Source organism: Fulmarus glacialis, unplaced genomic scaffold (genome assembly GCF_000690835.1).
Source record: "Fulmarus glacialis isolate BGI_N327 unplaced genomic scaffold, ASM69083v1 scaffold27619, whole genome shotgun sequence".
Classification (NCBI taxonomy): domain Eukaryota; kingdom Metazoa; phylum Chordata; class Aves; order Procellariiformes; family Procellariidae; genus Fulmarus; species Fulmarus glacialis.
In genome coordinates, this window is record NW_009234321.1 from 1 (window position 1) to 16,945 (window position 16,945).

At 37.4% G+C, this 16,945-nt stretch overlaps 1 protein-coding gene across 1 annotated transcript in view; it reads left to right on the forward strand.

Annotated features, from left to right (window-relative positions):
• Positions 1–2,795: 2,795 nt before the first annotated feature.
• LOC104082481 (slit homolog 3 protein-like) overlaps positions 2,796–16,945 on the forward strand; it is a gene marked incomplete at both ends in the record, with an annotated part of 75,625 nt that continues 61,475 nt past the window's right edge. Inside the window, 3 exons of the mRNA XM_009585621.1 lie at positions 2,796–2,867; positions 13,902–14,045; positions 16,649–16,812. Of these exons, the coding sequence (XP_009583916.1) occupies positions 2,796–2,867; positions 13,902–14,045; positions 16,649–16,812 (380 nt within the window). The remainder of the gene's footprint in view (positions 2,868–13,901; positions 14,046–16,648; positions 16,813–16,945) is intronic.

The following is a 16,945-nucleotide window of genomic DNA, read 5'->3' on the forward strand; positions in this document are numbered from 1 at the left end:
CCTTCTTCCACAAGTGATAAACCCTCCTTATGTATCTCCCCTCCCCTCTTCTTTGCTTCTTTCTGTAGGACCATTTGACTTCAGCTCCGGCATGGCAGGCAGACAATGGCATTAGCTAATTTGGCTCTGTGTAGTGCTGAACATGAATATGAATTAGAGACAAGTGCCTGAGCTCTCATACTGACTTTTGTTTAGCTGTTAATTTGTTCAAATGTTAATGTGCCACATGCACATAAGCCCAATTAGTTTTGAAAACGCTTATTTTCTTTTCATGGATTCTAAAAATTGAAGCTTTGTTTTATTTTATAAGCTATTTTAATCTGTTTTATTTTGCTCAAAATAATAAAGAGAATGTATAAACACATCCAAGGTTTAAAATTCGGTGGAACACTGCACTATGTCCTTCTGACTCTTAAATTAAAAGTAAATGAAAAATTACTCTAATAAGAGTCTTATTTTGATATTTGCATTTAGTAGTACCATAACTAACAACTGCACTGGGTGTGAGTGTTGAGATTTCTTTAAGGTTTTACTTTACATAAGTGTTTTTACCTCTACAGTCAGAATAACTCTTAGTCTGGAGTGGGGTTTTTTTTTTACTTCTTTCCATGGGCATTTTGTAAAGCTTAGCTTCTGAATTCTTTCTTCTATGTTATAGTATTATGCATTATTGATCAGCATTGATAATCCTGCTACTTCACCAAACTAAGGAAGATGTTCATCTAACATCTCAGAGCTTATAATCTAAGCTTTGTATGCAGATGACGCACTTGCTAAAGAAATGTTGTTCAGAAAGAGTGGAAACTGAAATGGAAATAATATTGGATTCTGGGCATTAACTTAATATTTTAACCTTTTATAAATATTTTATTTGCAGAGGTTTTGCTTTTGCTTCCTGATACAGGTGCTCACATCAGTTACTTTGTTCAGAAAGATGTCTGTGAGTCAGCCATTTGGATGTTGTTTTAGAGCCCAGTGAAATTCAGTGACTTGAATATTATCTTATTTTGAAACTATCTAAATGGACCTGCTAGACCTTTCAAAGTTCAGCCATCACTTCTGTCTAGTGTATAAAAATCTACGTACATTGCATGAAATTTTATTGAAGTAAGAAATTGTGTGTGTCCTCTGAAGCTGAAATTAGGAAACAATTAAAAAAATTTAGTGGTACTAGCATTCATTACTCACAAAAACCACTAACTGTTAACAGCATATTAAAAGCCAACCTCCTGACTCTGCAACAGATAAAAGAGAAATCATGTTACATTTGTTTAGAGAAAATACAACGCTAGATGATCATTAGTTTCTTGGGTAGCAGTTCAGTTTCTGCTAAACTACAAAAGTAATGAAAAATGAAGTTTCAAGTTTAGATTTTCATAACTAAGTGGTGTTATTTTATTTAGATTCATTTTATTTAGGCTCAGAAATGAGCTGATCTGGGAACTCTCCCACAGAGGTGATATACTTCCAATGACTGATGAAGAGTAAACTGAAGTGGCGATACTCTGGGAAGGCCAGAGGGTATTGTAAATGGTCTGTCATGCTAAGTGTTTGTTTTTCAGTATGTTCAACTCACCATAATATTTTAAATGTTGAAAGACAGGGTAAGCCAGAATTTCAGCCAGCATCCAAGCCTCGCATGGCTGTTTGATTCATTACTAGCATATTATTCCACATTAAAAAGTTAGGGAATTAACCAGTTTAGTGACACATAAGCAACAAAGTTTTGGCATGAGCTGGTTTATAACCATTTATCAAGTCCTATGTAGAGCATAGAAATTAGATGAATACTGTTTTTCCCTATCTGAAGTCTATTAAAATGTTTAGGTAAGGCGTAGAATTTTCAGAGGGAGCCTAATCTTCTTCCCTTTTACCAGGACCCGTATAAGCTCCTAACTCACTTTCTGGTTTTGACAAATGTTATCAACTTGCAGAAATGACATGAGTATATACTTTAGCCGTGATTGAAATTCAGGTGTTCCTGTCATATATGGTTTTGCTCTGATCCCTAGGTAACACATCTTAGCATAACGGTGGTTTTGTCTGTTTTTCCCTTTAGTTCAATTTCTGAGGATACTATATGTGCATTTTTACATTAAAAAAAGAAATATTTTTAATATTAAAACTGAATCATGGATATCAGGTCATATATATTTATGGTTGAATAAATATATACTGTGACTCTCATTTGTGTTATTAAATCTTTACTGATTTTTAAAAATTTAAATTACTTTTGAGTTTCTGAACTATATATCTATTTCCAGTTCAGGCTAAATTTCTTTATATTAGCTAGCTGAAATGGTAACAGCAGCTGGTGAAGCCATAATATTTTATCCAATGATGCCTGTGTCACATTTCATGCTATATCTTAAGAGGTTCAGTTCTATGAAATTTTATCTACAACCAGCTTGTGCTCCCTGGCTTTTAAATTCAGTATCACTGAGCAGAATTCTAGGTTTTTGTATCAGACATTGTGCCTTTCAATGGTTAAAATATTTCTAAAAACAGTGGAAAAAAATCCCTCAGCAGAATGAAAAATATTTCAGATACAGTTTTTGGATGATGTCCAGTTTGTACATTAAAAATGCTTTCCAACAGCAGACGAAGTCTGAATCATAACGACTCATTTAATACCATGTGCTCTCTGGAAAGAAAATGAGATCAGTAGTTAAATGAAATGCCCACAGATCCTGGGCATGGTGCACAAGATCAATAAAGATGATAATGCAGAGATGTGGGAGGACACTAAAATGGTCTGTTACTTAAGATTTATTTTGTCTTCCTGAATCTTTCAGAGTGCTCTATGGAAACAAGATCACAGAGATTCCCCAGGGCCTTTTTGATGATCTTGTGTCTCTGCAGCTGCTGTGAGTATGATCTCTTCCTCTTCTTTACTTTACAGACTAGCTAGATTTACTGTTTTTTCAGCTTCTGACATTAATATAATCACCTTTTCTACTGAAAACTCACTGGGACGTGCTACTCTGTTGTTTCTGTGACAGGCAAGAGGAAGGCAAGGGCTGAAAAAAAAAGGGAAGGTGCCAACAGTTTTATAGCACAGTGTGTATAATGGGTAATAGACACAGAGGATTTAAGTGTGGGGAGGAAATGAGAGACTCAGTGAAGTCTAAGAAAGGAAATTTGGTCACCTGCTGATGTGCGGGTGGGGATGCCATCTGATTGTTTTTACACATTTAGCATTTGTGGTTGAATATCTAGATCCTTGAGGGCTACTGTGTTGCAAGTACCCGCACGTGCAAGCAAAATGGCAATATGAAAGATCATATTGTTGCAAGTCGTGCTCAGTTCCATATTCTTATTATGCCAAATGTGGCTTAGTTGCAAGAGAAATGATTTTAGAATATATTGTGTATCGGAGTATTTTATGCCATGTGTGATTTAACACACAGTCATGATCGGGGTAAGATATATATTACACACTCTTCAGTATTTATTAATGTAGCATAAAAAATTTCCTAAGCCAAATGTGAAATTGCAAATTTCACTCACTCTTGTCTCCATAATCACATTGGGAACCAGTAACTCCTTCAAAGAGAAGGAAATCAGCTACTATTCCAGCCAGTCAGTGGTAGGAGCAGAAGTGAATTCCTAATGTTCTGATTACCATCATGGATGATGCACTCAGAAAGTAAAGGTGATATATGATAAATTAATCAATTCCGGTTTATATCATACACAACCCTCCACCCCCAAACAATAAATTATATGAAATATAAAGTATCAAATAAAAAGTAGCTTTTAGACATGTTATTTTAAGCCTTTCTGACTGTCTTGACATAACCAGAAATGAATACCCAAAAGTTCATGATTATCATTGAATGTGTCACTCTATGATTGCAGTCTTTGCTGCACTTACATGCTATATAAAAATAAGCATAGATTTAGATTAGAAAGCCAAAGAACTAAAATGTGAAATAGTTGAAATTGCTCTATATGTTGAGTGAAGGACTACTTAGATGTGTAATTTATTCATAGGATCTTAATTGCAAACATGGACCACCCTATTCTAGAGAAGGACAAGCAAGAGCACATATGGTTTGGTTATGACAATCCTTGAGCTGTGACAGTGGGAAGCTGTTCATCTTCAGTGGCACACAGCCAATTATTTTGTCTTCACCTTTTGCACATACTTTTTCTGGCAGCTCCTTTCCTCTCTCCTGTCCCATTCCTCACAAGTTTGTTAGTACTTCAGTGTCTTCATGGCCAGCCTGGGCAGTAAGAGAAGACTGTGTATTTAGGGGGGAGGTAGTTTGCCACCTCTTCTCTTTGTGAGAACAATAAGCATGAAAGTGCTTAGAAGCTGGGACTCAGTACATGTTGATATAACTGGCACGTTAGTCATTGTCATACTCCGGTTGTGTTCAGTACAAGCTGCAAGCAAAAGGAGAGCTAAAACTTATCTTGCCACTTTAACGTCTGAGAAAGAAACTATATTAAAAAAATCGGAGCTTTATCATAGTTCTTTCCCCCCCCAAATATTTTATGGTTACAAGTTTGAAGTGATACGCAGTTGCTCTATCTAACCCAGGACACTTTATAGATAGGATCTTTCCCAGTAGAAAAAAAAGAAAAAAAAAAAAAAAAAATCACTCAACACATGGCTGACAGTGTCCTATAAATATGTGGGTCTAGAACTTTTGCATAATGCTTTAAACAGGTTTCAACACCTTCATACTATAGTCCTTGTGTGCATGTAGTGCATGCTTTCAATGAATTACATATTTAAGCCCAGATGCAGTAATTTTCCAGTCTGAATTAGCTCAAGTGATGCCTTTTTGTTAAGGGAGATTTGTTAAAATCTATATGCCATAGAACTATTAAAAGGTGTACTTCAACCATTTAAACATTCTCAAGCTGAGAAGATGTAGGTGGGTTGCCCCGTTATGGGATTCCCAGAGTATTGTGGCTCTGGAGCCTTTCAGGGTCTTCTTGAAAGTGTTTGAATGTAAGGTAGCTTTTGGCAAGGAGAGCATTGAATGGTCGTGCTTTAAATGCAAACGAATGTCTGCACACTTTTCTGATCGTGGCTTTGAAGCAGCTATTAAGGGATTGCTTGTAGTATTTTAATGGATATCAAAAAAATAAATGGCATTCGTTGGTTTTAGACCTGCTGTTGAACAGTTGGAAGAGTGCCCTATGATTAGATCTAATTTAGTGTTCAGTGGGCTCTAGATTGGATTTCTTCTTATTAGTCTGGAGACACACTGATAAGAACGCTCTGATTAAGGTATCCTGGTAGCCAGTATAATTTCCTAAGCTTAAGCTGGAGCATTTTTGAAAATATACTGGTGTTATGGTAAAGCAGGACACAATCAGAAAAAGGGAGTCATTGTGGGTCCTGTATAAAGTCATTGAGATTGTATTTAGAAGGAAGAAATAATTACTGTGAAATTGCAGAGCAGATAATATTGTTATTTACTGTTTGGGTAAGACTCATCAGAGTTTCTCAGAAATGTCATTATCTTTCTGTTTAAATATACTGTCACAATATTGTGGCCCAGATTATTCCACTTCTATTCTGGCTGAATTGTCTTGTGTAAGTGCCTTACATCTGCAGACAGTACCACTGATGTCAGAAACACTGTAGCTGGGTAAAGTAATGCTCAGCTCAGGCATGACAGCATCTTAAAACTGCCCCATTTGACTTTGGTGTATGGGAAATGAAGAATTCAGACGAGTTTTAGAGCACCTGGCTAGCATTAGAATTCTGTATTTCTGTCATGTAAGACAGAGGTGGGTAAGCCAATATTATATTACATTTGGCAAGAAAATAACCAGGCATGGTTAGAGAATAAGTTTTTTTGTTGGGGGGGTGGAGGGATGTTGTTTTTGTTGGTGGTTTTTTTTAAACCCTATTGGTTTAATTTAAAATGTTGCTTCTGAAGTCTTCATTATAATTAGCTATCTTAAGTAGTTAACATTCCCCACATAAATAATCACAACTGGATTTCTGTTAAATTGCTGATTTCACAAATCTTATGTCTTCCTAAATATGCAATTGTAACCAACACAGCAGCAAACATTATTATAGAAGTCCAACTACACAGCTGTTCTGTGGAACAGAAGCTTTTCTTGGACCATGTCATTTTCCTTGTCCTGTTTGAAGTTGCCAGGAGAGAGGATGCTAGAAAGCTACTGTAGCTACTGTACCCTATCCTCATACATTCTTCTTTTCAGCAGGCTGAATCAAGTGTCTTCCGGGAATTTTATGTCAATTTGGATTTTAGAGAGCTATACTGTTTTCCAGAAAGGGATAACTGGAGTCTGAATTTTTTTTTTTTTTTTTTTTAACAGTAAACTGAAACTTTCATTTCATTGGGGCAACAATCCGTCCAAGCTGTGAAATAGTGTTTGATTAAATGTCATTGTTTGTGTAACTTGCATTTGAATATCAAAAGAATGGAAAGGATTTCAGCTTAAGGTGGAAGTTTTCAAGTAACCATTAGCTGTGCCCTGTTTGAACTCCTGTCCAGGAGGCCTTAGACTAACCTTGGTCTGTCTAGAAACTGGAATGTATTAAAATGTCCTCCTCACCTGTCTTTCAGTTTTCCTGGAATGTGGGCAAGCTCTTTCAGGAGCCCTTGAGTTTGCCAAACTGTCTGCCAGTCACTGCACAGGGGGCACAACATAACACTGCGCAGCTCTTTTTTTTTAGCAGCCCTGTGACAGATAAACCTGACGGTTGCTCTGCTCACTCCCAAATGAGCAAATGTGCAGAGCCAGTCTGCAGTGAAACAGTGAGCCAAGTGGCTCAAGACAGTGAGCTGTGGATAATGGTCACCAAGTTTGTTAACCAGTATTTTTCATACCTAAGTAATACACTTTCCTCTCTGCAACCATATTAAAACAAACGTTCTGGGAACCTTTTTATTACAGTTATACACTGTGTGCTTCACAGTGCTCTATTTCCTGGAACAAGAAGGTATCATAAAATCTCTACTGTTTAAAGAGATTGTATAGCAAAATAATATAGGGGGATGAAATCTCATTTTTCAAATGTCTGGCAAGTATCAGTTTTCAATAAATCCTTTTCCTTGAGGAAATTTACTTTGCATAGTTACTAATCATACAAGTGCTCAGGCATGTTGATCCTTAATCTTATGGTTGAGATCCCTATGGCTTGCTGGGCAAGAAAGAATCCCTATAGCGGACTCTGTTTTGATGTTGCTAGAAGTAGATACACTCCTGGGGTACGTATATATTGAAATCAGAGGTTTGTTGTATTCCTCTCTTATAAAATGAAGCCAAAAGCTTACAGCCTTCACCTCCTCCTCCTAATATCTGATCATTAGGGAAAACTCAACATTGTAGTTGGAAAAGACCAATAATAATATTGGTGCCTGGAGTTTGACATATTGACAGATAAAGTAACTTCAAAAGTGGTGAAAAATTAGACTTCCACATCCAGTCATCTAACCTGGGTTAAAATTGGAACGAGATCTAATATTTACAACTTCAACTGACCTTTATTTAAAATAGACTTGTATGAAGTGACAAGTCATGTGTGTACTTTCAGAAACTGCTATTATCAGTCTTCCCAAAATTCAACCAGTCAAATTTTGCTTTGAGTGATTCTCCTTTTTAACCTGCTTTTTATGCTGTTTCTCGTTGGATGAATAGTGAGATACTTGGTACTCCCATAGCTCTTCTGGTGAGGTTGCTTAAAAGATACCTCCATGGCAAATTTGCAAAGTTTGAAGTGCTTGTGTTGATTTGTAAGTGTAAACTGAATCCCAGTACTTAAGAGCTTAAAATAGGATCTACGAAATATTTATTGTATACTTCTGGAGCTCTTTAGAAGCTCAAAGAAAATCCAGTGAAGCACAAACCCATACAAAGTATTTTAAATAAAAAGAAATGCAAAATTACTCTAAAGAATGTACATCAATTCCAATATTTTGTGTTGTATACATTACATTATTATATACATAAGTATCATTAAAGTGACGCAAACAGTATATAAATGCCAGAATAAAGAAGTTACAGTTTTCCATTTCCAAGTCCTTTATAGTACAGTAGTCTTTCCTCCTTCCCATTGCAATCTTCTGAGCTTTAACTGATGTATAAAATCTTCTTGTTCCATGGAGTTCTTCATTTTTCTCATGGAGAAGAGACAACAGGCATTAAAAAAAGAGACCTCCTGATTAGATGTAAGGGGAAGCATTTTCACAACGACAAGTCAAGCAGTGGAGCAGGCTGCATTCTTGTCCTTGAAGATTTTAAAGACCAGGCTGAATAAAACTCTAAGCAACTTGGTCTGACCTTATAGCTCACCCTGTTTTGGGAAGTCTTATAGGACAAGAAATCTCTCAAGCTTCCTGCCATTCTGAATTATCCTGTGATCTGATGAAATAATTATTTCTCAGGTGAAGCAAATATCTGCATTAAATACCCACAAATTGGTCATGCTTTGAGTGGGATACAGACCAGATGACCTCTGGAGGTCCTTCACAACCTATGTCATTTCTGGGTTCTGTGATTCTAAATTCTTAGCAAAATGACATATGAACTTTTCCCTTGATTACTCAAAATATTTCTGGCTACAGCAGAGATACTATGCAACCCTCGTCCTTCTAGTCGAGGACAGAATACTCTCTGCACAGACCTGTTTAATAGCTTTAGAATTGTTTTCAAGCTGTTTGCCTCAAGCTTTTTTTCCTTCAGATTTCTGCATTTAGGCTGCTATTGTGATAATATTACTAAACTCAATAACTGCTGTTAAAGTGAGGGAGCAGCATCTGCCAGACACAGAAATACAATTACAGTCAAGCACTAATGAAAGACTGCAACAGCATCTGCCTTTTCTATGTCACTTCTGTAGCCTGTCTGCATGCAGCTTCCCAAAACGACCACTAGTTTCTACGTCAGTCTGCAATTCATTAGCTCTTCTGACGTCAGTGCTCCAAGCTGGACTCACCTGACAGAAACTCTCCTAGTTATTATTATACAAGAAACTAACTCCCTGATGGTGTGGGAAGTTGAGAAAATGTGTTTATTCTTCTGTGCATCTGAATTATCATGTGGTTATCTAAAATCAGCTGTGACCTTATCTGCAGGTGTAAATTGGACAATATTCAATTTTGAATAACAGAAGTCCAGATGCTACAACAACACATGCTTATAATTCTCTAGGTAGTAACACGAGTACCGCAGGATTGTTTTATGGATGGTGTTTAAATGGAGTTGCAGTCTTTTGGATCAGGAATGAAAGGAGGCCTTTACAATCTCTCCAAAACAGGACTGTCAGACTGTGCTCTGTGCTTCCTTCTTGACTCATTATCAGCTCGTGACTTTTCCATTTTAATTTACGTTGAATAAATTTGTCATCACCATCATCCAGTTTCCTGAACATGGAGAAACACTTGAAGCTGGTTCAAGCAAGCATGATGATGATTTCACAGTGGTTATTATCAATTGAAGCACTGACAGACTCTTCAGTGGTCAGTCATCACATTAGAAAATGTAAATTTTAGTAGATATCTAAATATCTTGTCACAGTGAGAGGCAGTCAGATTGCTCCCTTACACTCCAGGCCATTTTAATATGTTCCTGAAAGCTAATATAATTATTTTGCCAATAAGTAGCAGGGGCACACACAATTCTGTCATTAGACGTTGCTTGTCATTGACTGCTGGGAGGACGGAGTACTTGACTAGATACTTCCATATTGGCATTTCAGCTGTTCTCCCGTGATAAGTTGTGTTAAATCAAAGATGATGCTTGATTCCCTCTAAATTTCAAGAGAAAATGCTGAAAAAAACATGCCAAAAAGTTTTTTGACTTTTTGTGACAGGTGTTGTATATCCTAAAGAATGCTTTCTGCCAAGATTCCTTTCTTCTGCCCTATAGTGCCTTTGAATGTAGGTGAAGCCTTTGGCTATTGATATTCTATAAAAGTCATGTATGTCCAATTTGTATTCTGCTGTTACCCATGCAAAACTATTACCCAGTTCTCCTTTTCCTTACAAGTCTCCTATGCATTTTACATCTGCCTTTTTCTGGTGAGTTCTCATTTTCCCCAGTGGAGTCTAGCATGTGGGATGTGCCAGCCAGTTCATGGGATGCCGAACATTTTCATTCTCATCATGTTGTCATCGCTGTCAAAATACAAAGCTAGTGAAAAAGAAAGAGAAGTTTTCCAGTGGCTCTGTGCAGCTTTTCTCCCCAACACTTTGCTTTTGGTTCATTAATGTAGGATGATTTCTGGTCCACCCTGTAGCAACAGAAATCAACCTGCAGTCTCCAGCACGTGTTAAGGTTGCTAGGCTGCTGTTTCATTCTCCACGTTACGTAGTTATTTGCTGATAGTTTGATTACTTGACTTCACTGAGCTGAAAATACAAACATTGCTAAGGGTAAAAGGCATATAAACATTCCCATTTGCTCTTAAAAAACAATTTTTTCAATCATTTTGGGTTTGGAGCTCAAAATGTTATTTAAATGTTAATCACTTGAAACTGTGGTTGGGCATATAATTCAATTATGGGACCATCTTAATTATGCAGATGGTGCTTATGAGCATCTGATACAATTACAGTGCCAATTCAGTACACATTCATTCAAAGGGCTTAGCTGAAACACGTTATTATTTCAATGTGTGTGGACAAATTCACTTTTTCAGGAAATGGATTCATGGGATTGTAATACTGCTCTGCTCTGCTCATTGCTTTCAATGGTGTGTAAACCACAAGGTCTTTAACCATTCTCCTGTATTCTGTGGTGGTCCTAGGCTTGCAAGAGATTTCTTTGTGGTTTTAACATATCCAGAGGGATGAAAATGGAGACTTGAGTTAATAACCCATCATCCCTCTGGGTAGCAGGCGGTTTTATTTCTACTTGAATTTTTAACCTCCTTTTGAATGCTGCACCACATCTGGAGGCCGTGTGTAAATCTCATCCAATCAAGCTGATAACAAAATAGGAAAATTAGTGGAATTTACTTTCACCATATATTGGTGCAAAATAAATACCATTCTTTTTAAATAAGACTCAACTTTTAATATTGTCCCTTCTTTTGGTGTGAGTCTAATGAAGAGGAACCCTTAGTATGTTTTGCAGCATGGTTCAGTGTGTAAGGAAGATCAGTGTTTCTGCTTCCTAGAATGTTTTTCTCATCTGCCTTTGTGTTAGTTTAAAAAAAAAAAAAAACTTATAGCCACTTTTAACTCCATGCAAGGCCAGCCTTATATACCTAATTAATAATTAGATGCCATTAGGAGGGGGGCTGTGTCAGCGAAGAAAGATTAAGCAAAGAATTAGAATTTACGTAGGGGAATATCCATACAGGGCATATTTTAAAATAACAGAGAGTTTTGAAAGTAATATAAACTTAATGCTTCTGGCCAAAAGTGATCCTCTAACTCACAGTAAGTAGGAGGAAAAAATTTTTAGGGTTGATTTATTTTGCTTTCTCACAGTTTTTCAATTCCCCCACCCCCGTTTTCTCACTGATTCTGATCAGAAATAGAACATTAATCTATCTCATGATCCACTGAATATGGCCACATCTGTATTACTGTTGAGCACACTATCTATCCTCTTTAGATTTAGGTACTGCAAATATATTGTGTAGATGATACGCAGAACAGGTGTTGTCACCTCAGAAAAGCCATGTAGTACCTGAACTCCCGCTTCTAAACAGTCTGCACAAGCACTTTCCTGTTCCAAATTACTTTCTGTGATGCTTAAAGGAGAGAGTGTGCCTCTGTGTTTGTGGCTATATATAGGATTGGTTTCTCTCATTTTTGGTATTTGGCTCTTACAGAAATGTCGCAAGATTATATCACCATGAATCTAGTCATTGAAAATTCATGCCAGGAAAACTTGTCACATTGTAAATTCTAATTTCCAGCATTGGGTTTATTCATGTTTTGTTGAAACTCATCAGAGAACAAATTCGAATCCTGTGCATTCACTGCAGTTCTAGGTCAGCTTTGCTTTGAGGGTTTATTAAGTGGGATCAATGATGGTTAGACTTCAAGCCCACTCTTTGCACAGGAGTGAATAGCATCTGCACAATGCAGCTCTGCTGTGTCTGCACTTCTTAAGCATCACAAAAAGACATGCTGGTTGTCCACATATACGAATACAACTGTAGTTCAGTTGTAAATTCTCTTATTACTGAGATTATTTTCATTTTTGCTTTATGCTTGTTAGAAGTACTGCTAGCAACATAAAATACTACTATAATATTAGAAAACAAATAGCATCTAGCAAAATAAATCCAACTACATACTTGCTTTCAGTTTTCTTCCTGTATAACTTAGGTGCCAAGCCTCTGTCATGGGACAACCAATCTAAGCTAATGTGCATTACCTAAAAACACTGTAGGACCAGTGTACAAGAACAAGGAGTAGAAACCAAAGGATTTGTAATGCCTAAGTGGCATTTGAACATATCTGTTCACAAATGAACATATGTTGTCTATACTGGTTTACGTGCAGTTTGTTGAAAATGGAAGCTCCCTGTGCTGCTAGAGGTGTGTTTAAGATGGTGTATTTGCTTGCTGAGGAATGGAGGATGTCTTTTCCTTTTTACCTACAAACACATTTGTCTTCTGATTTAGTATTAGTGTGGCGCCTCATAGAGAGCCGCAACGTTGCAATATTAAGCCCTTCAAACTCATTGACAAAGTAGCAAGAATTTTGTGACCAAGAGAACTGAGTTAACAGCATATATTGTTTGCAATGTACCATTTTTCTCAGGCTGATAGTAGTCAAAAGATGTAGATTTTTGCTTTTGTAAGAAGAATAGGTCATTTCCTGCCTATTTTCCTTCTGAGTGTAAAATACCACATATGCAGATGACAATGACAATTTAAGTGCTCTCGTGTTTGATTTTCCCAGAGGGAGATCCAGCTTGTTGTTGGGATTGTATATACTCGTTATACATGACAGAACTCTGGCTGGATAATCTATGAGAACTTGCACAAGTACTGTCCAAGATTTTCTGGTTGAACTGATTAGTTCTGCCAACTGGCTGCTATGTAGATGTGCAAAATATAAAAAAAAAAAATATGTAAATTGCCATTGTGCTGCTTTTCCACAACTGCACAGGAATCTGGTGTAACTGGAACGGAGTAGATTAATAGAGTTGTAGGAAATGGAGGTTGGAAGGGACCTCAGGTGGTCACTAGCCAATCAGACTGCAGAACCCTTGCTCAAAGCAGAGTCACCTTATTAGGTCAGAGCAGGTTGCTCATGGCTTTATTCGGTATCATCTTGAAAACCTCTAGTGGGGGAGACTGCGCAACTCCGAGCAACCTGTTACACTGCTTGACTATCCTTAGGTATGAAGTGAGCTTGCCTTTCAGTAAGTTTTAGTCCAGACCCTACGCTTCTCTTTTCTTGTCTCTGAGGAGAATCACGTTTTCTTTCCTTCCATGATCAAATTAGCCCTGCACTGCTTATCAAAGGATGTCAAACTTCCAGAATTTCAGTAGACTTAAGACAGCTGCTGGTAGAGAAAATTGAAAAGAAAGGTTCTTCTCATTGTGGACTTTGTGTATGAGTGTGTGCATGGAATAGCAACGTGGGGAGTATTTGCCATTTCTATGTATATTAAGCTGAATACTTCTTTAAATATTTGTGTAGAATTTTGAACAAATTAGAGGAGGGGGCTGGGCATACAAAGCCAAAAACTTTTAAGTATTTTAAGATAGCTAGCACTGTTATATGTCTGTATATTCCCCAGCTATGAGAGTACTAATGTTGACTGTGGTTTTTTCACCTTTTTAATGTAACAGGCAAATGAAGACCTTTAAATGTGGGTTGGCTTTGGCGACTGGGTTAATATTTTTTTAGATTTAACCCCGAAGTTCAGTCTATCTTTATTTGATTATTACAAGATTAATGAATTATAAACCTTTCCTCTGTTTTCAGGCTTCTCAATGCCAATAAGATCAACTGCCTGAGGGTAAACACGTTCCAAGGTCTGCATAATCTCAAACTGCTATCTCTTTATGACAACAAACTGCAGACCATCAGCAAGGGGCTCTTTGCACCTCTCCGATCGATCCAGACTCTGTGAGTATGCAGGCTCTCTCCTTTTCCCTCAAAGATATTGCCTGTCTTTGCAAGGGCTTTGCATCTGACATTAAGACAATTTGGAAGAGACCCCAAGGTAGTAGCCCCTCCTTTTCTGACAGAAATAAAAGGAGCAAGAAAAAGAAGTATTGCATAAATGCAGCACAGCCAGCTATTGATACAGCCTGCCCGTAGTGACATAAATGTCCTAAATCTATTAAGCTCCCAGAGTAATTCATTCATACTGTTTGTTGGGAAGATAATACGTAAATTTGACTCGGTACAATATATGAACAGCAGATTCTATTAACCATTCTATTCTATTGCCTAATAGTTTTTAATGAGCTAGTGAGTTGGCATCTCTCCTTACTGGGTCTGAGTCCTGCTGTGCAGTTCATGTCTTCTGAAACCGTATTTCAGCTGACATTCCACTTGAGGGAAATGATACATTGTATTACTTGATCCATTAAGGAAATCCACTAAACATTTTCTGAGAGTCTTTGAATTGGAGGCATTAGGAGAAGAGGGATCAGAAGAAAAACTGAAAGCAAAAGTATAGAAACGACTCGATATTTTACAGAAGAAGGTTTCATCCTAAAGCTGTGAGTAGTAAGCTAATAAAGTAAATAGTAGTCCTTCGGAGCTGGAGTTGGCAGCCTGATATAAATGAAAAACAAGGAAGGATCCCCTCACGGAATATTGTGTATGTTTATATATATATTTGTGTGTGCATATATAGATATAAGGCTCCGTGTGTTTATGTAGTATGTAAGTATATGCATTTCTAGTGTTAAAATATGTATGTGTATATATATATACACACATACTGGAATATATATGCACATGATATATGTATATATACACACATACTATAGTACTGGAAATGTATCTGTACACATGCCCATATATATTTTAATAATGGAAATGCATTGGCCAAATTAGGTTTATAAATGTTTTAATTCATGTAAAAATGAACTAATAGGGATGATTTCTAGCAGCAGGGTACCTGCTACATCCTCAGGCAGCCACAAGCACAACCTTAATTTCCACCAGATATCTGGCCAGTATGTATTGCTACAAATCATTAAGGCATTAGAATAATCATGTACATTCCCCCCTCTCCAGCCCTGCCCCCCGACCCATGCTTTCTTCTGCTGCAACATGCTATATATGTACATGGATATATATGTAAACAAGTGCAACAGAGAAGGTTTATTTACAGAGGCATATAAGATTTGTTAAGTTAAACAACAGGCCACACCCCTAAGGTATAAAAATTTCTCCCTGGAGTTTTATTGGTACTCCTGGTGGCCGTTTCTTAGAATGGACTTGTTGCTTCACAGTGAGACACGTTTTCATGAAATGTTTTGATTCATTCTCCCGTTTTTAGTACTCCAAGTGATTGCCATTTTCTGCCTTTTTTCTAGAGCTACAAAGCCAGTCCCATATCGTGTCTCTATATGCTTGCTTGTTCTTTGGACCTTTCATACCAGGAATGGCTCTACTACAACAGTAATCTTTAGTTTCTTCAGGCACTTTCTGTTATGTATGCTTTCACTTCCCACTCCTTGACAGCCCTTGCCCTGTTGTATTTTATACTTATTCTGTCAAGTGACAGTTCATAAATATAACTGCAAACAGAAAAGAAAAGAAGTTTCTACAGGTGGAAGAAATACACTAACAGTAACAGAGCAGAGTTCTTGTGAGGATATAACTTTACACCTCTGTCCAACCCAAATTTAAACATCTGTCTTTTTTTAAACTGTCTTTGCAGTTACTGGAGAGCCATGTCCTGCTTCCTTGGAAGTTAGAGGGGCTGGTGCAAGTTAACTTAACTAAGATCAGAATCAGGCTCTGAGAAAGGTCTGACAAACTCTCCTGATACAGTGCTCAACTTTGTCAAGCAGAATGAGTCATAACAGCAGCAGAGAAATACTGTTTCTCTCTAAGATACTCCAGCAGACTTGTAGTAACAGAGTCTAAATATCCAGTTAAAATCAATGCTATAATACCTATTTCCAATTGTGTGGGAACTATGTCGTGCAAATTTTGGTGAAGGATAGAGTGAAGTTCTACCTTGCATAAACAGTTCAGTCTCGCAAGTAAAAATTTTTTGGTCCAGGGAAAATACATGTAAGGGGAATACTATTACACATGATGAGTATATGCAAATATCAATTTCACTCTTGTGAAAAGGCCTCTTGTGAAACTTGCCAATAAAATTTCTTTTAAATCAGGATCCAAAATGATCTTCAGGTCAGGTGCATCTAAAAAGATGCATTTCTCTCGAAAGGTAGCATATCAAGCTCTCAGGAGAAAACATTGGACTTTCTAGACAGGAGGTCTGTGTCCTTTAACGCAGGCTTTGCTGTATTAATTTTTGTTTCCTCTGTGAAAGGACTTGCAGCAGGCTTAATGAGCTACAAAATGTGATAGCTCACAGAATTCTCCCATTCATGTGCAGCTCCGTGTGGTTTCCGCCAGGCCTGGGTTTTTGGAAGCTTATTCAATTACTCTACTCTTCAGGTTTGCATTTGTGAAAAACAGTGATGGAGTACAGTGTCATAGGTCACTTCTGATTAAACATCCCATCCTTCTCACAGACATTTAGCTCAGAATCCATTTGTGTGCGACTGCCATTTGAAGTGGCTGGCTGATTACCTGCAGGATAATCCGATAGAAACCAGCGGTGCTCGATGCAGCAATCCGCGTCGCCTTGCCAACAAACGAATCAGCCAGATCAAGAGCAAGAAGTTCCGCTGCTCAGGTAATTCATTTATCCAGGCTGTACTGCACTTTCAATTCAGAAATAAGCAGGTCCAGAGAGCCTGCTAATCGAATCTGCGGGACAGTATTTGCTATAATGGATATTATGGAGCATCTTTTAAAATTAAATTTGG